Below are 24,676 nucleotides of genomic sequence, written 5' to 3' on the forward strand. Positions count from 1 at the left end.
CAGGGGCTTACAAGCCCTATCAGGCAAACCGAATCCAAGCCTTCTCATTGCCTTTTTGTGGGGAGGCCTTACTGATGTTAATTCGTGCCTGTCTTCGGTGACCTGTGGCGCATAAGCTGCTAGCCGCCGCAGGTGCTCATCGTGCTCATCGCCTCACTTAATCAGGCAGACCGAATCCAAGCTCTCACATTGCAGTGTTGTAGGGAGGCCTTTCTATTTCTCTATTTCTCTATCTCCGGGCATTCCTATTTCTCCCATTTTACTTCTATCTGCCAACATTCCCATTTCTCTCACTCCACTTCCAAACTTCTGTTTCTCTTATCCCCGCAGCTTCCCGCTGCCCGCCCCGAGGCTACTTCTCGGCGGCTTCCCGGCTGAGCCGCTTCAGCCCGCGCCTCTTTCATCTGCGCAGCTTCCCGGCTTTGCGCAGCTTGGCTTCGCGCGCTCCGCGGTCTCCACGCCCTTCGCGTCTGCACCACGGCCTCGCGCCAGCCCCGTTCCCTATCTATTCACGCCCCGTACTCTCTCTGCACGCGGCGGCTTCCGCGAGTAACACAGCGTAGCTTACGTGTCTGCCACTAGCATTCAATCTAAGTTCCCCGGGCTAGCCTGGCGAATTCAACCCAGCATACGTCTCCACCCCACGGTTTGGCTTCCCGTCCTTTGCTCCCCGGGCTAATCAGACGGATCCCAATCTGGCTTACGTTTCAGCTTCTGGTTTCAACTTTTCTCCCCCTATTCCCGGGCTAACTTGAGAACCCCAAAGTGGCTTTCGTGTCCGCCTTGGCCTGCCCCCCGCGGCTTCAATTTCCCTAACATTTTTTTCTACCCGGTATGTTTCCCCAAGCTTTCCTCCAACAATACTCCTCCCTCATTTCTCCTGGCCTCTCCCCACAGTCCGCGTCCGAGTCTGTTTGTTCTAGCTTTCACTTTCGCTTTCGACCTTAGAGATTTCTCCCAGCTTCCCCCGTAGTCCGTAGTCCGTATCTGAGTCTATGCCTAGGCTTTCAATAGCTTCTTCCGGCACCCTTTTCGTCCGGCTTTTCCCTAGGCTGTTTGCTAGTCTCTCTCTCCGGTATTTTCCCAGTTCTTCCCGTTTCTTCCCTCTTAAGTTTGCTATCCGTTCTAGGTTTCCTATCCGAGTCACGGCACCATTATGTCGCTCCCCCTCTTTGTGGAGGAACGACACTAAACCCTGCCTAGGCTTCATATCCGAGTCACGGCACCATTATGTCGCTCCCCCTCTTCATGGAGGAACGACACAGGACCCTGCGCTGTTCTTTCGTCTGCTCGGCCTTCCCCGGGTTTGCTGCTGGTTCTTCCCGGGTTGGCTACTATCCCTTCCACCTCCGTGGAAGGGCAGTTCCCCCTGGCCACATTCCCCACTTCCGCAGGGGAGCGGCACACCGCCGGCCGGTTCTCTGGGGGGCTGCACAGGTGTTCCTTCAGCTAGATGTTCCCCATAGATGTTCCTGGTGCATGCCGTCTCTCTCCTCCTTTATAGTCCTCCTCCGCCAATCCTAACTCGGCTGCCCACACGCCGAGTACGCTGCTCTCCTCCAATCAATAGCAAGTCCTACAGTTTATTAGTTGAACTGGAGGCAGCTGTGCGGAAGCTGTTTACTTCTCTCCCAGCGCCATATTGTGGGAGAGCAGATGCATAGAATAAGTCTTAATTCCAGTAACTCAGTCTAGTCCGGTTGCTCCCCACACCCTCCCCCAGCACAGGCCCAAAGCCAGCCCAGAACCTGAGGGGGCCCAGCCACAGCTCAGCAGCGGCTGACGCTCACTCTCTGCTCCCGCTCCCTCCCTCGGAGCATCCACTTCCTCCCTGCCCCGTGGTATCCACGACGGCGTGGCTGCACTCCCAGGTGGACCATGGGCCTCTCGGCATCCACTCAGACGCGGCCAGAGGCAGACGGGGCCCACACAGGCCAGGTCGCACAGGCCAGGCCATCCTGAGGACCACCCGCGGCTCTCCTCCTGGCTCCCACAAGAGCAGCGTGAAGCAATGGACACGGAGCACCGCAGCGAGCGCCCAGCCCAGAACCGCGGACCGCACCGCCGCGACCTCCGCCAAGCCCGCCAGACGACGCCGAGAAAAAGCCACAGAGGAGACGTGAGGGCCCCCGCCCAGCCCGGCCCCTGCACGCGTAGGCTCACCGCACACCCACGACCAAGTCCGGCTTCTTCCTTTGCTCTTGAGTACAGCCACGCTGCTGGGGAAGCCCCCTGACGACCACTCCCTGAGTCAGCGCCAGGCGCCTCCTCCGTCAGATTCTGCAAAGTCGGAGTCGCGGGCGCCAGGGCCCGCCGTGCTCCGCCAGGGGGCGCGCGACCCACGCCCGCGCACACGCACACCCCCGCGCACACCCCCGCGGCGAGAAAAGGGCGTGACCCGCTCGGGATGGACGCTGGACAGATGGTGTCCGCCCTCGGGCCGCTAGCGAGCTCACCAGAACCCGCCCTCGGTGGTGAGACACCCCCCCCCAGCGAGGGTGTCCCGGATGAGGAGGTGGGCGCGTGGCAGGCAGCTCCCTTCCCTGCAGGGCCTGGACTCAGGTAGGCTGGCCGAGGGACAACATGCGTGAGTGGCCACAAGGAAGGGCAGAGGCAGGAGACCAGGAGAAGCAGAGCAGCCAACAGCCGGTCGCTAACGCTGGGCCCTGCCAGACCCGAGGCCAGATGTCCCCACACTTCAGCTTCGGGACCCTGGGAGCTCTGGCACTTCAACTTTTTTATTCCATTTTCTGTCAAAAACGAGGTACTGGCAGAATCAGGGGGTGTGCTGAGCGGGGGGGCCCTGCTGTGCCCGGGGTGCAGAGCTGAGCAGCCCCGTGGGGCAGCGTCCACAGCCTTCCTGAAACCCAGAGTCAGTCTTTGCCTCAGGTCTGGGGCCTGACAGAGGCCCGGCTGTGTGCCAGCCTTCATTCCACACTCGGCCCAGGCCACAGCCACCATCCAGCCGCTCCTGACCCGGGACCCTCTGTCATTCCCCAAGGACAGGCTGTGGTCCTCCCCTCCAGCTGCCCACCCAGCTCAGACACCACTCCCAAGGAGCCTGCTATGGACGCGAGTGGCTAAGCCCCCTGGTGTCCCCACCCACTTGGTCTGTGGAGCTGTTGCACACCCTCCTCTCACTGCCTGATTCTGCCCATCGCAGCCTGCCCACTGCCAGCCCCTCCTCAAAAGTGGTCAGCGAGAGGACCATGGCCAGCGTGAGGCCATGCTCAGTGTGAGCCCTGTGGTCAGTGAGACTGAGGGCAGGATGAGGCCATGGTCAAGGTGATGCCGTGGTCAGGGTGAGCTGTGGTCAGGGTGAGGCCATGGTCAAGGTGAGGCTGTGGTCAGGGTGAGCCGTGGTCAGGGTGAGGCCATGGTCAGGGCGAGGCCATGGTCAGGGTGAGGCCATGGTCAGGGTGACTGTGGCTCTCAGCATCGGGGCTCAGACTATATCTGACCCCAGCTTCCTGGGTCTCCACTCACAAGCAGGAGGAGTGGAAAGGCAGGCCTGGCTAAGCTGGGGTGTTTGCTGGGCCTGATGCACTGACGGCCTATTTTGATTTATGGTATTTTCAACTACAGCGAGGCTGACTTGGGAGGGCCCGGGTTTGGTGCTGAGAACGGCTGTAGGCTGGAGTGAGGCAGAGAGACCCAGCGCCAGGCACCCACCATATTGGTAACACTATCCCTCCTGTGCCCAGCCAGCCCCCACCATTGTGCTGACCCAAACAGCAGTCTGCACAACAGGTTCCCACGCGGCCTTGCCGCTGACCCCAGGGCACAGACCCCTCCCGAGCGGCCAGTGACACAGCCTGGACAGAGGGAGGCTCCCCGCCGCCCTCAGACCCCTGTCCGTCCAGGAGTGGCGCTAGAGCCAGATGGGGCCATCAGGGCCGCGGGCCAACAGGAGGCGGCTCGTCTTTCTGGAGTCTGAGCCGATGCCAAGCGCCCGTGTCTCTGAGTGAGTGGCAGGCGCCTGTTTAAAAGTGAGTGGCAGGCAAAGTCCAGGCACTCGCCCCAGAGACTGCCTGCCGAGGACACCCACAGTACGGACCTCTGGAGACCCACACAGCCACGGCGAAGTTACTGCAGAGGTGACTGCACCTGACCTTGCTGGAGAGACGACCTTGACCCGGCCCCCAGGTACGAGCATGTGTGGGAGAGGTTGGGCGTGGGACACAGCTAGGGTTTAAGTATACATATGTGAGAAGTCAGGCACAGCACACGGCCAGAGTACACGCATGTGTGGGAGAGGCCGGGCACGGCACACGGCCAGCGTTCAAGCACATGTGTGGGAGAGGTCGGGCACGGCACACGGCCAGGTCTGCCCACCTGCACTTTTTGGAGGAAGTCCACCTACTTTTCCCCAGCAGTTTCAGGTGAGAACGCCCTTTGGGTGGAGAGCCAGCTGTGTGTGAGCCCCACTCACCTCTGAACCCCCAGCTGGGGTCTCCGACTCTGCCCTGCCTCTGGTCTCCTCTCGTGCTGCTCTCACCTGCGTCTGGGCAGTAAGAGCTGCAGACCTCCCCCAGGGGACGGGGGCGGAGGACAGGCAAGACTCAGCTCTGAGTGACTCACCCCAGCCCCCTCCCTGGGGTGGGCGGCTCAGCCCAGCCCACTCGGATCCCGGTACCAGGACTGCTTCCCCCCGACTCAGGCGGCTGGAGTTGTCATTGACGGCAACACAGTGCAGCTGTGGGTGGGGTGGGGTGGCCAGTCCGTGCATGTGAGGAGAGTGTGCGGCCAGGAGAGAGGCCGGGCACCGGTGTCTGGGGTCTCTGGTTCTTCTCCAATGACCTCACACACGTGTTCTGACTGCTGCACCGCTCCCCAAGTCTCTCATCGCTCCCCAAGTCTCTCACCTGTGAGACCGGGTGTTACCTGTGGCCATGACAATGCCCGCCTGATGTCACCGAGAGCTTCCCAAAGATTCTTTGTGCCCTGGGCCACATTCTGGAATGTTCCCTCACTCACCTGAGCAGCTGTCTCCACCACCTTTGTCTCTTCACTGGAGGGAGGAGGCAGGAGGCAGGAGGCAGGAGTGGGCCCTGGGATCCAGCCAGCCCCAGCTGCATGGTCCCTCTGGGTGTGAAGGAAATTAGGGAACAGGCAGGAGAAAGGCACGCCGTGAGGGTTGCTGCTGCCCGCCAGCCGTGCAGATGCCCGTGTGCACACTGGCTCTAAGCTGAGATTGTAACAAGATGAGGTCATGTGATTTGGCTTCAGGAAAACCACTTGGCACCAAAACTCTGCCCAGTCCCAGCACTGTGTGGGCTCAAGCCCCAGGCCGGGACATCGGTGCACTGGAAAGTCATGGGGTCAGGGAACAGCAGGGCGCTCACCCGCATCGGCCCCAACAGCCAGGGAAGGCCGTGAGGGAGACTGCCCATGCTGCAGAAGTGGCTGCATGTCCACTCCTCTTCCAGAGGACCTGGCTCCTGCCGTGATCCCTGTCCTGGGACAAGCGGGGACAGCCACTCCCCGGGGACCCAGCCCCATGTGCCCCCTGGAAAGGCAGTGGAGTCAGTGTCAGCAGGCACAGGTTCCTGGGGAAGGCGCCACTCTCCCTCGTAGGGGAGGTGCTGAGCCGGCCAAGGGCCACACTGGGAGGTGCTGGGGTCCTGGGCTGAGCTGCAAGAGCCTGAGTCCAGCACCGAGCAGGGAAAGTGCCCACTGTACTCGGATTTTGTCAGTTGCATTGAGTGGCAGCCCAGGCTTTGTAGCACAGCCTGATGCCTGGCCACAGCCAGGCGTGCAGCATGTCCTGGGCAGTTCAGACCAGCTGGTGACCTCGATTAGATGAGCGACAGAGAGGCCCACTCAGGGCCGTCTGGTCAGCCCTGTGATGGGCAGCCCTGGCACAGTGCTGGGCCCTGAATTGCCACCAGCAGCTGTGCAGGTGCCAGGAGCCAGGAGCCATGGCTCATTAGCACTGAGGGCAGAGACGGGGTTAGCCAGTGACCAGGGACAGCAGCTCCCTGGGGTCCCCTCCCAGACCGTGTCTACCCAAGCAGGAATTCAAGCAAGGGAGCTGGCCCCTCCCACAGGTGTGGACAGGTGCAGACCTCTGCCTGTGCCTCTGTTGAGGAGGCCCACAGACCCCTGTGGTCAGCAGGAGGCAGAGGGGGCTTGTAGTGCTGGACTGGTCACCACTGGTCATCTCAGGGGCAACTCTAGTCATCTGGGTTTAAAAATGTAACTTCAGAAAATCCAGCTTTTTTAACCTTTATGTGTCCTGAAGACCATGCCGTGAGAGTCACTCGGGAGGCCAGCCTACCTCCCTCAGAGAAACCACAGCCCCCGAGGGACCCACCCAACCCTGCACCCCTCACAAGGCTTTGCTGCAGCCTCACTCACTCAGTTTGTGCAAGGCCAAGGCCCATCTGCTCTGGGTGTCCAGGGCTCCATCTGATGGATGCAGGAGGTCCCTACAGCCAGAGGGCAAAGGTCAGCTGATCAGGACTTGGCAGCTCCCCTTCTCCAGGGTGAGCCCAGGAATAAGCTCTGAGGGAGGGGACTCTCCATTCCCAAGTCCTCTTGTCCTGTGGCCATCAAGGCCCCAGAGGTGGCTCCAGGGGGCAGGGAGAAGGTTCAGACGGAGCAGGCGTTTTGGCCACTTGACAAGCACAACACGCAGGATGACAGTAGGAGGGGAGGGAAGCAGGTGGCCTGGTCCCTGACCGGGAGGATGGTGGCCGCCTCCCCCTTTTGTGCTGTGTTCAGCTCCTGCAGGCCTCCCATGACCCAATTCAGCCGGTCTCCTCTCTAATTCTTGCCCATTGGTGGTCATGCTCCCCGGCCCAGCTGGAGGATGGCACAGCGAGAAGTAAGTGCAGGGGCTGTCAGCGTACAACAGGCATCCTCTGTCCTTACCTTGGCAGGGCCAGCAGCCTAGGAGTCAGCTGGCTCGCACCATGAGCAGGGGGCTATGCACTGGCCCTGCAGAGTGCAGGAGGCTCCAAGGTGGGGCTCAGTGCGGAGTTTGTGTTGGGAGTCCCCCTCCTGCCCAGAAGCAGAGTCCTGCCAGGGAACAGGGAACAAGAAGAGAGGTGGCCACCGGTGTCCAGGACAAGGTGTGTTTGCTGTGCACACATAACACAAACAGAAGCCAGAAGCATGGCCATGAGCGAGGAGCAGAGGCTGGGTGGCCTCCATGGTGGTGACTCATCCACCCAGGCTGCCACTCCAGATTGCCGTGGCAACAGGGTGGCTTCTCCCGAGGCCTCTCTCCTTGGTTGTAGACACTGAGTCTTCCCGTGGCTGTCCTTTGTGTGCACATGCCATGTTCTCCCATGCCGTCCATGGCTGTCATCTGTGTGCACATGCCGTGTTCTCCCATGCCGTCCATGGCTGTCATCTGTGTGCACACGCCATGTTCTCCCATGCTGTCCATGGCTGTCATCTGTGTGCACCTGCTGTGTTCTCCCGTGTCCTCCCATGGCCGTCCCCTGTGTGCACCTGCTGTGTTCTCCCATGTCCTCCTGTCGTCTGTGCATGCACATGCCGTGTTCTCCTGTGGCCGACCCTCGTGGTATCTGTGTCCTGATCTCCCCTCCCAATGAGGGTGCAGTCTCACTGGGCCAGGGGCCACCCGAGGACCTCATCCAGCCCAAATCATCCTCAGGTTCCTGTCGCTGAGCACAGTCACACTGTGAAGCACCAGGGTGTGGGGCTCTGAGAATAGTCTTGTGAAGCTCAGGATGCCAGACAGACCAGACCAGGGCACCTGCTGAACAGGACAAAGGAGACGACACAGTCCTGGGTTTCTGGGGCTACCAAGATGAGAGCTCCTGAAATGCGCCGCCTCTGCCCTAGTGGAGATGCCCACTCGGGTCGCTGCAGCAACACTGCGCCGACACCAGTGTGCGTGGCCAGAGGCCTGATGGGGTTTGCCATCAGCTCTGCTTCCACCAGGACAAGAGACCTTTCCAGAAAGCAAGAGTGGGCCCCAAGCCAGAGATGACTGTGAAACAGTGCAACTCCCACAGTCCTCCACGGGCCCAGAACACAGAGACGCCCAGTCCACTGGGCCAGGACACAGAACGTCCAGCCCACGGGGCCAGAACACAGACGTCCAGCCCACGGGGCCAGAACACAGAGACGCCCAGTCCACTGGGCCAGGACACAGAACGTCCAGCCCACGGGGCCAGAACAGAGACGTCCAGCCCACGGGGCCAGAACACAGAGACGCCCAGTCCACTGGGCCAGGACACAGAACGTCCAGCCCACGGGGCCAGAACACAGACGTCCAGCCCACGGGGCCAGAACACAGAGACGTCCAGTCCACAGGGCCAGAACACAGAACATCCAGTCCACAGGGCCAGAACACAGAACGTCCAGCCCATGGGGCCAGAACAGAGACGTCCAGTCCACAGGGCCAGAACACGGGGCTGGACATGGGCTCGTCTACCCCACGGCCCCTCCAGAGGGCAGGCACAAGGGGACATCCACACCCATGGGCCCCTCCTAGGATGTGGACAATGTGCACGTTTGGTGGAGCTAGCCTCACTGTGGTCAGTGTACTGATTCATGTCTAAGCCGAAAAAAAATCAAAGTGCTTGAGTTCTTACACATTTTTCTTTTTCCAGAAAATGAGTAGAAAATCCACCTTGAAGCACCCTCGAAGACTAGTCTATGATGCAGGAAGGATAAAGATGTTTTGGGAGAGAAAAATTGAGCAGCATGAAAAGCAGCTACAGATTGAGGACATGAGGGTCCGGAGCAGCGCCCTGAACAAGTGAGGGGGACAGGGGCCCCCGACTCCACCTCTCTCAGAACCAGCTAGAGACCGTAGCTGGGCTGCTCAAACATCAAACGACCCAAACGACTCTGCATGAATGCCTGCTCCTCCACCACCCCCACACCTGCACCCTCACCCTACACCTGCACCTTAACCTGCACCCTCACCCTATGCCCACACCTGCACACTCACCCCACACCTGCACCCTCACCCCACACCTGCACCTAAACCTGTGCCCTCACCCCACTCCCACACCTGCACACTCACCCCACACCTCCACCCTCACCCCACACCTGCACACTCACCCCACACCTCCACCCTCACCCCACACCTGCACCTAAACCTGTGCCCTCACCCCACTCCCACACCTGCACACTCACCCCACACCTCCACCCTCACCCCACACCTGCACACTCACCCCACACCTCCACCCTCACCCCACACCTGCACCCTCACCCTATGCCCACATCCGCGCCTGTGCCCTCACCCCACTCCCACACCTGCACACTCACCTGTGCCCTCACCCCACACCTGCACCCTCACCCCACACCTGCACCTTAACCTGTGCCCTCACCCCACTCCCACACCTGCACACTCACCCCACACCTGCACCCTCACCCCACACCCACACCTGAACCCTCACCTATGCCTACATCCGCGCTGTGCCCTCACCCCACATCCCACGTCTCCACACTCACCTCATATCTGCTCACCTCACACCTCCACACTCACCCCACACCTGCACCTAAACCTGTGCCCTCACCCCACACCCACACCTGCACACTCACCTCACACCTGCACACTCACCCCACACCCACACCTGCACACTCACCCCACACCTCCACCCTCACCCCACACCTGCACCTTAACCTGTGCCCTCACCCCACTCCCACACTTGCACACTCACCCCACACCTCCACCCTCACCCTATGCCCACATCCGCGCCTGTGCCCTCACCCAACATCCCACGTCTCCACACTCACCTCATATCTGCTCACCCCACACCTCCACACTCACCCCACACCTGCACCTTAACCAGTGCCCTCACCCCACACCCACACCTGCACACTCACCCCACACCTCCACACTCACCCCACACCCACACTTGCACCCTCACCTATGCCTACATCCACGCCTGTGCCCTCACCCCACATCCCACGTCTCCACACTCACCTCATATCTGCTCACCTCACACCTCCACACTCACCCCACACCTGCACCTTAACCAGTGCCCTCACCCCACATCCCACACCTGCACACTCACCTCACACCTGCACACTTACCCCACACCCACACCTGCACCCTCATCCTATGCCCATACCTGCACCTGTGCCCTCACCTGCACACTCACCTCACACTCCACACTCACCCCACATCTCCACACTCACCTCATATCTGCTCACCCCACACCTGCACACTCACCCCACACCCACACCTGAACCCTCATCCTATGCCCATACCTGCACCCTTCATGACTCCTTCTCTTCCTCTCTTGAGGCCCCAGAATCGTCCAGATCATGCGTATCTGTCTTTGCTCTGTTTGGGTCACAGCTGCTGCCACTGAGTCACAGCGTGTGACCAGCTTCTGATGTGTGGATCCACCCGGACCTCTGCCGGGACTGAGGCCAGCAGCCAGGGATCCTGAGGGCTCTTCCTGGGGAACCTGCACAGACCCCAAATGAAACCCCTGCTCCGGGGACAGCTAGGCAGGCAGATTAGCACACAGTCTGCACCAAGAGACTGACTCCGCGACATCCAGAGACGTCACGCCTGGACAGGCTTCCAGCTCAGTGCCCCCAGGATACCAGCAGCTGCTGCCCTGGGAGCTCGGCTCTGACCTTGCTGGCTCTGGAGGCCAGCTGCTGGGCTGCCCTAGGCTCAGGACAGGCACTGTCCACTGTCAGGACATCTGTCCCCATAGGCAGGTGCGGGCAGCACTGCTGCCCCCTCCCACCCACCAGCACACCCAGGCCCTCTGTGGGGCCCACAGTATGGAGCCCAGCAGAGCAGGCAGCAGCCATGGGTGAGGAGCAGGGTCCCCACCCCAAGTTCTGGCCTCACTGACAGTGCAGTCGGCACTGTCCCCTCTGCCCATGAGGTCAGTCTAGACAAAAGCCAAGCAGGGGCCACACACCCCAGAGGGAGGGCTCAGCGCCCAGCCATAAGGTCACCTGTCCACTGCAGCAGGCTCTGACACATCCACAATGTAGAAGGTAAAAGCAGCCAGATGCCAAGTCACCGCCCAGTCTCTCTGAGGCCCAGAAGTTTCCAGAAGCATGTCCCAGGCCTTTTCCCTCATGGCAGGGGTGGGTGGGGTGCTGAAGGGGGCAGTGGCCCCTGCAGAGGCCTGACGGGCCAGGTGATGGGGCAGGAGCACCATGACGCCTACGTGGGCGATCTGAGGCCCCAGCCTGACCACTACTGGGCTCCCAGAAGGCTGATACCCAGGTCATCACCTTCCCACAGGCTCCGCCTGGAGTGGACCCAGATGCTGGAGAGAAGAAACAGGATGCTCCAGGAAGAGCCCAAGTGGCCGTCCCTGCTGTCTGTCATGCCCTCCCACAACCAGAGCAAGGCGGCACCCTGAGGCCCCCGGCAGGAGCTCCAGCAGCCCTCGGGGGTCTGAGAGCATCTGGCCCATGGGTCACCCGGTATGGAGAGGGCCATGCCCTGCGCTGACCGTGGCCATCCCTGACCAGACGCTTCCTTCTTGGCACAATAAAACCTGAGTCAATTGGACTGAATGTTGTGGCTGCATTTTCTTCCAGGTCTAAAGCGCACACATTGCAGATGCTCACCACAATCGTGGAACGCAACAAGAGCCTCAAGCGTTGCTCCCTCCAAGCACCTTCTGCTTGCAAATGTACTTCTTTAGTAATGATCTATTTGAAAAGTGGAGTGACGGGGTGGGGGAGGGGGCAGAGAGGGGGAGAGAGAGAGACTCTTCCATCTGCTGATTCACTCCCCAAATGGCCACAAGGGCTGGATCAGGCCAAAAGCCAGGAGCCAGGAACTCCCTCCAGGAGTGCAGGGGCCCAAGCACTTGGACCATCCTCTGCTGCCTTCCCAGCCTGTTAGCAGGGAGCTGCATGGAGGTTGAGCAGCCTCAAGTCAAACCAGCATCCATACAGGATGCCAGAGTCACAGGTGGAGACTTATCTGGCCATAATGCCGGCCCCCATTTGCAAATTTAAGCCCAATTTTATTTCACCTTTGGTCAAAAGATGAACATAGGTCCCAGCCTCAGCATAATGCCTTACACCATATAAAGATTTTGTGCTTTTTCAAAACTCTTTCAAATATCTCACTGGGTGCCCAGATATTAAAACATTAAACATCCCCATTTTTTGGTTGGAAAAGTTCATGTTTAGAGAGGCAGGCATTTCCCAAGACTGCAGAAACCATTACAGCCAGGGCCCCAGCAGAGTGCTCATGGCTGTGTCTGCAGGAGCCGGCTGCGGGCTCTCGTCTCCGCTGATGGGTAGGAGGCAGGGAAAGAGGACCCCTGTGCCCGGAGGAGGACTGGGCATCTCGGCAGCAGAGGTGACCTAGCACAGCACGTGCCCACTCTGATGCTGGTGCCAAGACTCCAGCACTCAGACCCCCCATGAGGACCCCCTTATCTCACAGTCCTCAGAACCGGCTGCCAGAGGCTGCCCCACGCCCCACACCATCCCTCCAGAATGCAACATTTCTGGGGGTCGGCTCGTTTTGTCTGGACCTTCTGGCCAGGTTGGCAAAGAAAAGGAGATGGACCCAGTCCACTGGTCACCAGGGCCAGGGACTTTGGGCCCGTGCCAAGTCCACAGAAACCCGCACAGTCCCCAGGGGCATCTCTGGAGCTGACCCCAGAACAGGTGGGCGAGCCCAAGGGCCAGAGGGAAGTCTGGGGCCTCACAGACAGCAGGGACGCCAGACTGCAGACAAGCAGACAGCAGCCTGGCGAGGCCCCAGCCCGCAAGTCCAAGCTGAGGACACCAGCTCAGGGCCACCTCATTGCCATCCATCACCACCAGCGACTCCGAAGAGTCCAGTGACAGAGGCGCTGGGTAATGAGGGATTAACAGCCCTAGAAATAGCTCTGGGAGAGAAGTCACCCGCACACCCCTGGGAAGCCCAGGCGGCTGAGTGACTTCTTCCGACAGCACACACAGGACACCGCCGCTGTCAACACCACCCTAACTGGCAGAGTCAAACTGCACTCTTGGGGTTGAAAGGGCACGGGCCTGCTGCAGAGTCTTCCACAGCTACCACACCCTCCACTGCCCCTCAGGCCTGTCACTCTCAGCGACGCAGGCACTTCCCAGGAGCAGAGGCGACTCCCCTCCCTCCTTAGTCCCTGGACAGAGCAGGGAGGACAGAAGAGGAGGAGCCAGGGAAGGGGGACAGGCCAGCAGGGGGAGGCGAAGGGGCCAGCGCCACCAGGACCCCCAGGACCCTGGCCGTCCTGTTCACCCCTTCCTTCTGTGGTTCACCGTGTGTGCTTATTCCTGGGACCCAGGCCCCAGGAGCCAGGCCGTGGGTATCCACTCTTGCTCCTACAGGTGAGAACTGAGGCCAAGTGGAGGAGGTGGCCGGGGCCCTGCAGCTGGACTAAAACAGGACTGCCCTCTTCTCCTGGCCTCTCTAGCACTTTGCAGAGACTGGAGCCTGTCAGAGCTTGTCAGAGTAGAGCCTCCACTCTGGAGGACGGAGACCAAAGGGAGGCAGGCTCTCCTCTCTGCCCCATGTCAGCACAAAGCCTGCCTACAGCAGTCTGCGCCAGTGCCTCTTGGGTCACCAAACACTGGGACAGTGCCTAGAGCAGCTTCTCCACGGGAGAGGACCCATCCACAGGAGAGGACCCCACACACACATGGGGAGAGGACCCCACACACAGGAGAGGACCCCACACATACAGGGAGAGAACCCACACACACACAGGAGAGGACCCCACCCACAGGAGAGGACCCCACACACGGGAGAGTACCCCACCCACACATGGGGAGCAGATCCCCCCCACCCACACGGGAGAGGACCCCACACACGGGAGAGGACCCCACACATAGGAGAGTACCCCACCCACACATGGGGAGCAGATCCCCCCACCCACACGGGAGAGGACCCCACACACACATGGGGAGAGGATCCCCCCACCCACAGGAGAGGACCCCACATATACAGGGAGAGAACCCGCACACACACGGGAGAGGATCCCACCCACAGGAGAGGACCCCACACACGGGAGAGGACCCCACACATACAGGGAGAGAACCCACACACACACGGGAGAGGACCCCACACATGGGGAAAGGACCCCACACATACAGGGAGAGAACCCCACACATACACGGGAGAAGACCCCACCCACAGGAGAGGACCCCACACACGGGAGAGGACCCCACATATACAGGGAGAGAACCCCACACACACACAGGAGAGGACTCCATCCACAGGAGAGGACCCCATCCACAGGAGAGGACCCCACACATACAGGGAGAGGACCCCACACATACAGGGAGAGAACCCACACACGGGAGAGGACCCCACCCACAGGAGAGGACCCCACACACGGGAGAGGACCCCACACATACAGGGAGAGAACCCCACACACACACAGGAGAGGACCCCACACATGGGGAGAGGACCCTATACACAGGGAGATGACTCCACACACAGAGGGAGAGGCCCCCACACATACAGGGAGAGAACCCCCCACACACACGGGAGAGGATCCCACCCACAGGAGAGGACCCCACACACACATGGGAGAGGACCCCACACATGGGGAGAGGACCCTATACACAGGGAGAGAACCCCACACACACACGGGAGAGGACCCCACACACGAGGAGAGGACCTCACAGACCCATGGGGAGAGGACCCTATACACAGGAAGATGACTCCATACACAGAGGGAGAGGACCCCACACATACAGGGAGAGAACCCACACATGGGAGAGGACCCCACACATACAGGGAGAGAACCCCACACACGAGGAGAGGACCTCACAGACAGGGAGAGAACCCCCACACACACACATACACACTCCTACCAAATTTTGACATATTCAGCACAGCGGGTGTTTCCATATAATTCTGAGGTCCGGAGTTACATTTCGTAGTGGGCCAGGGCCGGGAAGGCAGCCTGGGACTACCAGGACTGGGCCTCCCTGCACACTTGCACCCCACCTGTAAAAGAAGGGACGAGGGCAGTCGCCCCGTATCCAGACCCGTCCTAGGGCTCAGACGTCCCCAATTCCAGACACGCTGGACAGCGCATCCCAGGGGGCCTTGCCACCTGTCATCAAGCTTCTGCCAGGAAAACCAGAGTTCACCTCGGCAGACACAGGGACTGGAGGGGGCGCCACTGGGCTCGGACCTCAGCAGACATGGGAGACAGGAGGGGACCCCAGCAGACATGGGGGCGGGAGGGGCCTAGGCTGGGCTCCCACTAGGTTTCTGCCAAGACAGGCACAGGAGGAGCTGCCTGGCCCCAGAGCCTTCAGATGTGAAGATCACGGATTTGGGAAGGACGCACAGGTGTAGAAGTGGAAGGATGGCCAGAGGGTCTGACTCAGACCATGCCACGTGGAGGACATGGAGAGTGGGGACATGGGAGGGGGGACGTGGGCACAGGAGGACTCCCCGTGGGGAGCTGCAGGAAGAAGCAGTGATCTGAGTGATGAGTTTTATAAGCCTCAGGTCACCAAGCCCACTGTCCATGGAGAGACTGCAGGCAGACCCTCCCTCGAAGCCCCCAGAAGTACCCAGGCCCCTGCAGGCACCTTGGTCTCCACGTGTGGACTGAGACGCGTGGGGAGCAAACCCTGTGTCCCCAGCCAACCTAGACGGTACCGAAAGGAGCCCACTTGAGCTGACTTCACACAGAGGCAGGGGAGGCTGGGGAGCAGACAGAAAGCCAGGACAGGGACTGGCCACTGTGGCCATGTATGAGTCCTGCCAGCCTTCTGTGGTCACTGCAGGCCACGCTGAGCCTCACACGGGGCACGCAGGGTGGGCCTCGACCAGCAGGCTCACAGGTATAAGGCTCCCAGCATTGCCCTCACTGCTTCCCCCAGGCTGGAGGACAGAAACCAGCCATAGGTGGGATCCAAACAGCCATGTGGACTCGAGTTCCCCTGCAACCTGGCATCACGCGGGCACGAGGACTAGTTCTGCTGCATTGCATATGCCGTGGGTGTGGGTGGGCGTCTGCATGGATGGGCATGGGCCAGGACGTACCTCCGTGTGCACTGTCGAGGGTGCACCTTCCTGGGGCACCTGCCATGTGTGTGCACCGCTTCCTGTGGCGATGCGAGAGCTCTGAGAGGGTCCTGTGCACGGCTGCTTCAGAAACGCCAGACACGTGGGTGCGGGCGCAGCCCGGGGAGGTGACCGCTTGGACGCAGAGGGGAGGCCCCCCGCAGGCTCCCGCTGCAATGTCGGCCCTGGACGCAGAGGCGTAGTTCTGAAAGCACACACACGGTGGCGCTGGTGCGGCGCAGGGGACGCGGAGCCCGCGGCCATCCCCAGCTGAGGCCCAGAGCAGGTCCAGGTTTGCCGCCCTCCCATTGCGCCAGACCCGCGCTGAGCCTGACGCCACGCGCCGGCCCCGCCTCTCCTCCCGCACCAGCGCTGCTCCGAGGAGGTCCGCTGAGGCCCAGGATGCTAGAACGGAGGCCAGGCCTGGAGCTCCCCATGCACCCACGGAGCCTAAGCGGGGCTCTGTGGTTCCGGAGCCCGGGGCGGGGGGGGGCGCCTGTCCCTTAGGCGCCCTTGAGGAGACACAGGGCTCCTCCTGGGATGCGGCTGCAGACCACAGCTCTGCTGTCCCTGGAGCTCCCTCAGGGCCACCCCAGTGCTGTGGAGTGGTCACAGGCAGCACGCAGGCACGGGGTATGAAGGCCTCCTGGTGGACACACAGAGCCAGGGCCGCCCCGGTCCAGAGTGGATGCACAGAGCCAGGGTTGCCCCTGTAGAGAGTGGGCGTGCAGACCCATGGCCGCTCCAGTCCAGGTCAGCCAGGTCAGTGGGGTGGGAAGCCAAGAATCCAATGTCTCCACAACAATGACCTGACGTCAGGCCCCTTGCAGGGCATTTGGGACAGGGGTCACTGGTGGGCAGTGCTTGTCACAGCTCGGCAGGGAAGGGTCCTTTCCATTGTCCGCCCTGGGTCTCTCTGACCTCTCTGAACGTCTGTCCATTAAACAGCCCCAGTCTACGCCCACTGACAGCTCAGCTGCAGCTGTGAAAGACGACTCAGAACGGCCGCCTGAGACCCGGCCAGGAGGGGCTCGGTGAGGCCCCTCAGCAGGTGCAGCAGCCCCTGGTGCTCACAGCCCTCCCTCCCCAGGGGCTGCCGCTCAGCTTGATTTGCTGGGGTGCACACGCTGCATGCACTGTGGCCCGTTTCCCTGCTGTCACTGCTCTGGTGAGCTCCGGCTTCCCCAGTCACAGCACCAGGGGCAGGTGTGCCACGCCCCTGCTGCCCACTGGAGTGCCCTGGGCTGTGGGGATGGCAGGAGGCTGCTGGTCCTGCTCTCCCACTGCAAACGGCTATGGAAACAGACAGATACGGGATGACCTGGCAGATATTCGGACAGAGGGGACTGAGCCGTGCCCGCGGCTTCCTGCCTGGTGATGCCCCCATCCAGCCATCCTGCCATGGAGACGAGCCCAGGAGGAAGGAAGGCCTCCTTGAGGCAGGCAGAGACAGAGGCCTGGGCCAGGGCTGCCCGGAAATCTGCACCAAGGTCAGCAAAGGGAGAGGCCACGTGTGCGGCACCGGCCCCAGGAATGAGAGCCAGCCCTGGAGGGAAAGCCACTTGGGGACAAAAGGAAACAGAAACAGACCACGCCTCCTCCCTCCTTGGAGAAGAGACCCTCCCCATCCCACAAACCATGGCCACAAGGCAGGTGCACCAGTCACCCTGACACTCCCCCGCCCCACACTCTGCCTGCATCTGCTCGACTTGTGCTTGGCGTGGGAGCAGTACAAGCTGACAGAACTTCGGTGGGAAACACAATCTCACACTCATCGCTGGAAGTTGACACCTCTCTCTCACAGCCTCCAGGACCAGCACTGGTCATTAGCCCGGGACTGTACCATCAAGTGGCTCTACCCACTGAGGGCGGGAACCACACCGTGCTTCTTTAAAAAAAAAAAAAAAGATTTATTTACCTATTTGAAAGTCAGTTACACCAAGAGAGGAGAGGCAGAGAGAGAAAGAAAGAGAGAGGTCTTCCATCTGCTGGTTCACTCCCCAGATGCCACAACAGCCAGAACTGTGCCTATCCAAAGCCAGGAGCCAAGAGCTTTCTCCAGGTCTCCCATGTGGGTGCAGGGGCCCAAGGACTTGGGCCATCTTCTACTGCTTTCCCAGGCCACAGCAGAGAGCTGGATTGGAAGTGGAGCAGCCGGGACTAGAACCGGCGCCCATATGGGATGCCGGCACTTCAGGCCAGAGCGTTAACCTGCTGCGCCACAGCACCAGCCCCCACACCATGCTTCTAATCTCTGCACATTAGCAGGGAGCTGGATTGGAAGTGGAGCAGCCAAGACTTGAACCAGCGCCCACATGGGAAGGCAGCACCACAGGAGCGGCTCAACCCCCCGGCCCCATAGCCCCCATGGCCGTCCTTTAATGCCCTCCCTCCACTCAGCCATCCCTGCTCAGCCTAAGCAGTGCCTGTCGTGTTTATGGTTCCCTTGTCACTGTCTCCTGCTGCCAGGGACAACCACGTGGGTCCTGTGCAGGCTGAGCTCACTTCTGAGGTCAAGGTTGAGTCAAGGTCGAGTCTCCCCATTGTGGGGAGAACCGGCCACACACAGCAGCCCTGCTGGAGACTCTGTGGGCCCCTCGCCTGGGAGAGGCGCGAGCCCTCCTGCAGCACCGTGGCCTGGTGATGAAAATGTCGCTGCACACGCTACCGCCCCGCCCCGTGCCTGGCTCACAGCTCTGGCAGAACAGAGGCCTCTGGGGCTGCTGCAGCAGGCTGACCCAAGGGTGTCCAGGATGAGGGGTCAGGGATCTGACTTCCAAGCCCTGGCTTCCTGGAGAAACAGCAGGCAGGCTGTCCACGCCCCGCCTGTGTTAAGGATGCATCTGAGGCTGTGGCTCCCGGGGCAGTGGAGGAGATGGAGCTGGCCCTGGTGTCAGTGGGGGGCAAACGCTCCCCAGAATGTGACCACAGGATGGCCCCTCACCTCACCCAGCCTCACGTCCAGCACCGGCTGTGGACTCCACTTCGTGCTTCTGGAAGGGCGCTGGCTCGGTGACCGGTTCCAGCAGCGGCCACTGAGAGCCTCTCTCGTCTTCTCTCCCTCCTGCTCTCACTCCAGGCCTCTGCAGGGACTCCTTCTCACTGTCGCTCCCATGCCTCTGTGCCCCTGAAAGTCACTGCTGGGGAGCAGGGGATAGTGGGCCCTCAGGCAGGGTCTCTGGGCTGCAGAGGTGGACTCATGAAGCCCTGGGGGCCACAGGAGTGAGAGGAGAGGGGCTTCCCACCCTCTCTGGCCCCTCAGAGGGACCCCATGTGACTGGAGCTGGGGGTGGGGCCAGGAACTCAGGGATCCCATCGTAAGAGAGCAGGGGGTGGGGATGGACACTCTGGGACCCCATCTGATGGGAGCCAGGGGCCTCCTGGCTCCGCCTCCTGAAGTCGATCTGCGGGTGGAAACAGAAATGACCTCTCATACCCACTGCCCACCCACGGCCCCAGAACCCAGCCTCTTGGCCTCAGCATTGCCACAAGCCAGGGCAGGCCTGGATGCTGATGAGAAAGGCAGGGGATGAGACAGGGACTTGCTGTCCCAGGGGTGGGCATTGGGTGCTCTGATGAGGCCTCACCCTCCAGGACACGGTTGGGTGGTGACAAGAGGGGTGCTATTACAGTAGGGGAGGGGCAATGCCGGTAGCTTGGGGCAGGTACCCTAACCCAAACCCTAAACCCTATCCCTGACCCAGGACAAGGGCCTTTGAGCCAGGGAGCAGCCATGGAACTGGAGGTTCCTTCCTGGGTCACCACGGCCCAGGTCACAGTCAGACTAGCAGTGGTCTGCAGGCTGACTGTCCGTGCTATGCCTGGCCCAAGGGGCAGAACCTTCTGCAGCCTCTGCCATCTCTCGGTGCCCACAGACCAGTGGGATTCCTGGGCTGCTGTCTTGAACCTCCTCCCTCACCTGCACTGCGCCAGTCCTGCCTCCAGGGCAGCCCCACAGGAAGAACCTTCTGAGAGCCACACTGGCCCCCAACTCAGGGCCCTGGGAGAGGCCGGCTTCTGTAGCCCCCTGGCAGACCCCAGGGGCTGGGTGGCTGGGCACAGCTGGACACAGCCCCTGCTGCCTGGGCCACCCTGCGACCCCTCCCTTTGGGAATGGAAGCTGGGGCCTTCTACTACGAAAATCCAAAGTTCAGTTGCCAGGGACCTGTGCACTGGACAGTGCCTCCTGAGGTGACATTCCCCAAGTGCCCCACATTCCCACGGGTGTCACCAGGCTTCCACCCTGCATGAGCGACGGGAGCACCTCAGGGGTCCGCAGCCACTCACACCAGCCGCCGTGCGGTAGGTCCTTCCTGCGGGAGAGGTGGGGGACAGCCTCTGCCGCCCCACCTGGACCCTCCGCAGGGGGACCTCCAGTTCTGTCCCTTCTCTCCCCGAGGGCAGGCGGTGGGATCCACTTCGTTTTATTGTACTTCTACATACAGAGAGAAAAGCACCGGAAACACACGTGTACAGGACCAGAAACAGGACGAACACACACAAAACCGGCACGCACATCGAGGCGGGGGCCCGGAGGCGGGGCCGGCCGGGGCGGCCGGGGCGGCCGGGGCGGCCGGGGCGGCTCGGGGCGGCCGGGGCGGCTCGGGGCGCGGCCGTACCCTAGGCCGGCTGCTGGAAGATGCTGAAGTTGAGTCTGCACATGCACATGAGCCAGAAGATGCAGACGGTCATGGACACCCAGATCCAGAAGTCCTCGGACGGCTCTGCGCGGGGCCGGCGGTGCACGCTGCAGGCGTGCGGCTCGTCCTCGGCGTGGGGCCCACAGCCCGGCTGGCCCGGCCTGGCCCGGTGCCGCCGCCGGCAGTAGCTGTAGGCCGCGAGGCCGCCGCTGTGCGGACCGCCGGCCGCGTGCTCGGGGCCCTGGCGCTGCACCACCTCCAGGGCCGACACGGGGATGGCGATGGAGCCGCTGCTGACCGCCACAGGGCTGCGCGCCTCGCTGCCCAGCGTCGTCGGGGCGCCTCCGTCTTCCTTCCCGGCGCCCGCGGCGAAGCTGAAGGGGAAGGTGACGTAGCACGCCTCGCCGGGGGGCGCCGTGCCCAGCACGCCCAACGCCGACAGCGGGAAGGTGACCGCGCCCTCGCCGTCGGCCGAGAGCCCGACCACGTAGGACACCGCCGGCAGCGGGGCCCCGGCAGCCGCCAGCCCCGCGCTGAGCGACAGCGGGCCCTGGCCCTTGGCCACGCCCACGGGGCGGGGCGCGCCGCCGTGGCCGCCGAAGACGAAGCCGCGCAGCTCGAAGGTGGGCTCGACGTCGCCGAGGCACAGGCCCTCGGCGTGGAAGACCGGGTCCCCGACGTCCACGGGGATGCCGCCGCCCTCGGGCGCCGCGCCGCCGGGCCCGAACAGGCGCAGGGTGCCCCTGCCAAGGGCAGCCGGGCGCTCGCCGGCCGCGGGCCGGCCGCCGTCCACCAGGGAGAAGGGCAGCGAGACGACGCGGGCGCCCTCGTGCGGGCACTCGCCGCCGTCCGCCGCGGCGCCGTCGAGGAAGTCGGTCTCGGCGAGGCCGCCGGGGTCGTGGCCGCCGGCGCAGCAGCCGGCCGCGTGCCCGGCCCTGGCCGCCGGCCCCCAGGCCAGCTCGGGCGCCGTCTGCAGGAAGCAGAGCTGCAGCTCACAGGCCTCGCAGCGGTCGCCGAAGCGGACCTCGGGGCACTGGCTGAGGTGGTCGCCGTAGCACCGCCTCAGGATGTGCAGCACCAGCTTGCTGAGGAAGATCCACACGTTGAGGGGGCTCACCTGGCAGTCGCCGCGGGGGCCCGGCGGCCCCGGGGGGCACATCCGGCACCGCTGGCCCCACACGCGCATCTTGACCAGCCCCTGGCGGCTGCCCGCGTCCCACCACAGGTGGAAGAGGATGTGCACGTGCGCCGAGCGCCAGACCCACAGGCAGCGGCTGCACTGGAGCCTGCGGGGAGAGAGGGCCGTGAGCCGCGGCCGGGCAGGACGCAGCTCCAGCCCGGGAACAGCCGGGTGCCGGCCGGCGCAGCCGCAGCGCTCGGAGCTGCCTCGCTCTGGGCCAGGCCCTGCAGCTTGAAGACCTGAGACGCAGACACGCGCACAGCAGGGCAGCACCAGGGTGCACCCCGGCCGGAGGCCTGGGAGCCACGCGCCCCCACATTCTGCTGTCTGCAGTGTGGACTCCCTGAGTGCCAGGGCAGGAGGGGGAGCCGACTCAGGGCCTCCCGGCTGGGCCTGGCCAGGTGATGAGAAATTTGGGAAATTTAAGGGGGTGCTGGTGTGAGGGATGCCCCCTGCAGCTAAGTGCAGGCTCGGGGGACCCTGGACAAGCCCCCTGGATTCTGAACAGTGCACCTCATATGTGAGCTGGAGAGTTGGGCACCACACCCCTGGCTGAAAGAAGCGCCCAGCTCCTGGCCCCCAGGATGGACTCTCCTCCAAGGTCCTTGGGTTGGGGTGGGCAGATTAAGCCACTACCTGAGACACCCACATCCCGTATCGGAGCACCTGGAATCTCCGCCTCTGCTTCCGATTCAGCTTCCTGCCAATGGACCTCGGTGACGAAGGTGCTGGCTTCCCTTGCCACCCACGTGGGAGACCCGGATGGAGTTCAGCCTGGCTAGCCCTGGCTGTTGTGGCCGTTCGAAGGCTGAACCATTGGATGGGAGAAGTTCTGTCTCTCCCCACCCCCATCAGTCTGCCCTTCATCTAAATAAAAATGAGTAAACTTTTTAAAAAGACGGGGCGGGGGGGCAGATGAAGGGCCACTCATTGCTGCCCTCAGTGACCCTGTCTTTGCGCTGCCCATGGGACTTTCCAGACGATGGAACTGCTTTAGACCCTGCGCGGCCGAGGAGCCTACAGAGCGCATGGACGTGGAGCTGAACTTCTAACTCTGCTTAAGTCTGATTAGCGATCAGAAGCCACAGGTGCCTGGTGGCCCTGGCTGGAGACATGGGTGTCGTGGTCCCCGTCGTCTGGGTGACCAGAGCCACCTGCATGCGCTACATGGCAGCACTTGGCTGTGGGGCCAGGCAGGGGCTTCTCGGTCTTCTCAGACCCAGCACCTGGAAGAGCCAGGGCTCCACCACACACTGGCCCCCAGATCCGGTGCTCGGGAGCTATGTGGTCAGAGGCAGAGAGCAGGACAACCGGTCAGCATGCCGAGGGGCCGACGGAGCTGCTAGAGCTGCCCCCTGGCTGGCGCCATGAGCCAGGGATGCACGCTGGGGAGGTTCATGGTGGTGATGAAGTATGAGGCTCCCTGGGGACCCTCTGCCACAGCCTCCCCAAGCAGGACTGCCCGGCTGGCTGGTTGCTCAGGCCTGAGCACCGCACCTGCGCATTCCAGGCCCTGCCTGGACACCATGGCAACACCACGGGAACAGCGCAGGCCAGGGGAGCGCCCACCCCCCTGGCAGCCATGATGTCAGCACTGTCGGGTCTCAGCTCTGGCACCGCCCGGCCCCACCCACCTGATGGGGGACAAGTCCAGGCGGGGTGGATGCCCGCTGCCAGCCCCACAGCACCCACTCCAGGGCCACTCGGGCCCGGTCTCAGAGCCTAGAAAGGCGCCTTCAGCCTCCCCTCACCCACAGGGGGCTCCCCCCCGCCTGCCCTTGGCCGCACCTTGAAAGCCCCTTCAGCCGATACTGGAAGCTGCTGCCGTCCAGGGGCCCCGCGGCCAGGCTCTCCTGGGGGAGCAGGACCCAGGCGTCTCGGGGCTTCCTCTCGCTCATCAGCTGGGCGAAGGTGCTCACCCACACGTCCGCCCCAGCCGCGTCCATGCTGCGCGTGTCTGCACTGCGGGCTGACAGCCGCACTCGTTCAGGGGCTCCCAGGAAGCCTCGGTCCCGCGCTGGCCAATCAGCTGCCTTGACAACAGCACGGTCTCCGTGGCAACCGGTTTGTCTCAGAGACATGGAAGCAGAGAGGAAAAATACAATGAAATCGCCTGTGACCCCAGCACCCAGAGGTCACGGTCGCGACGAGCTGGGTGTGCTGATGTCTGTGTGGCTGCCGTGTACATGGGCGTGTATGCTTGCACAGCCACTGTCACAGACCAGAGATCATGTGACACGCATGCATCGCCTGCAGCTGCTCTCTTCCCTGCACGACGCGTGAGCAGTGTCCCGTGAGCGTCTCTCCAAGGGTCTGGTATTTTCCAGCGGACTGCCAACCCTGAACTGGAACAGCATGGCACTAAATTCTAAGACACCGACATAAAAATGCCTAGAACATACATGCCAGCCTCACACCTCCCAGGCAAAGAACCAGCCCGCAGCTGTCCCTGCTGCCGCCAGCCTCAGGCCCCTCCACCACTGCGCTGCCCCCAGCCAGGCCGAGCCCCGCTTGTGGCTGCACGGCCTGAGCCGCAGCCTCAGCAGCCCTGCTCACAGCTTGCGGAAACAGCATGTCTGGCTTCTCCCTCCCTCCCAAGACTCAGGGAACAGCGAGAGAAAGCTAGTGCAGAAAGCAGGCCAGCCTTGGCCGTCCAGGATGGCAGGGCTGCACGCACGGCCAACCCACAGCTGTCAGTGAAGGACTCAAGCCGAGGCGGCCTCTGGTGACCGTGGCTGGGCAGCTTCTCCAGGACGAGGGCCATGTTGAGGCTGGGGTGCAGAGGTGGCCCCAGGAGCCCTGAGCATGGGCACCTGGCTCAGGGCAGCCACCATGGAGAGGAGCTTGTGGGCAGCTGCTCTGGCTGCT

At 62.4% G+C, this 24,676-nt stretch overlaps 2 protein-coding genes across 2 annotated transcripts; one reads left to right on the forward strand and one right to left on the reverse strand.

Moving 5' to 3' along the window:
- Window positions 1-3,511: 3,511 nt before the first annotated feature.
- Window positions 3,512-11,487, forward strand: FAM240C (family with sequence similarity 240 member C). The gene is made up of 3 exons (XM_051829403.2): window positions 3,512-4,146; window positions 8,592-8,740; window positions 11,210-11,487. Exons 2-3 carry the CDS (start codon window positions 8,595-8,597, stop codon window positions 11,328-11,330), a joined length of 267 nt encoding a protein of 88 aa, XP_051685363.1. The 5' UTR covers window positions 3,512-4,146; window positions 8,592-8,594; the 3' UTR covers window positions 11,331-11,487.
- Window positions 11,488-16,939: 5,452 nt separating this feature from the next.
- RTP5 (receptor transporter protein 5 (putative)) lies at window positions 16,940-24,225 on the reverse strand. The gene is made up of 2 exons (XM_002723728.5): window positions 23,597-24,225; window positions 16,940-21,914 (listed from the first exon to the last, which is right to left on the reverse strand). The coding sequence occupies exons 1-2, from the start codon at window positions 23,887-23,889 to the stop codon at window positions 20,609-20,611; spliced, it is 1,599 nt and encodes a 532-aa protein (XP_002723774.3). The 5' UTR covers window positions 23,890-24,225; the 3' UTR covers window positions 16,940-20,608.
- Window positions 24,226-24,676: the final 451 nt, after the last annotated feature.

Source organism: Oryctolagus cuniculus, chromosome 3 (assembly GCF_964237555.1).
Source record: "Oryctolagus cuniculus chromosome 3, mOryCun1.1, whole genome shotgun sequence".
Lineage (NCBI taxonomy): Eukaryota > Metazoa > Chordata > Mammalia > Lagomorpha > Leporidae > Oryctolagus > Oryctolagus cuniculus.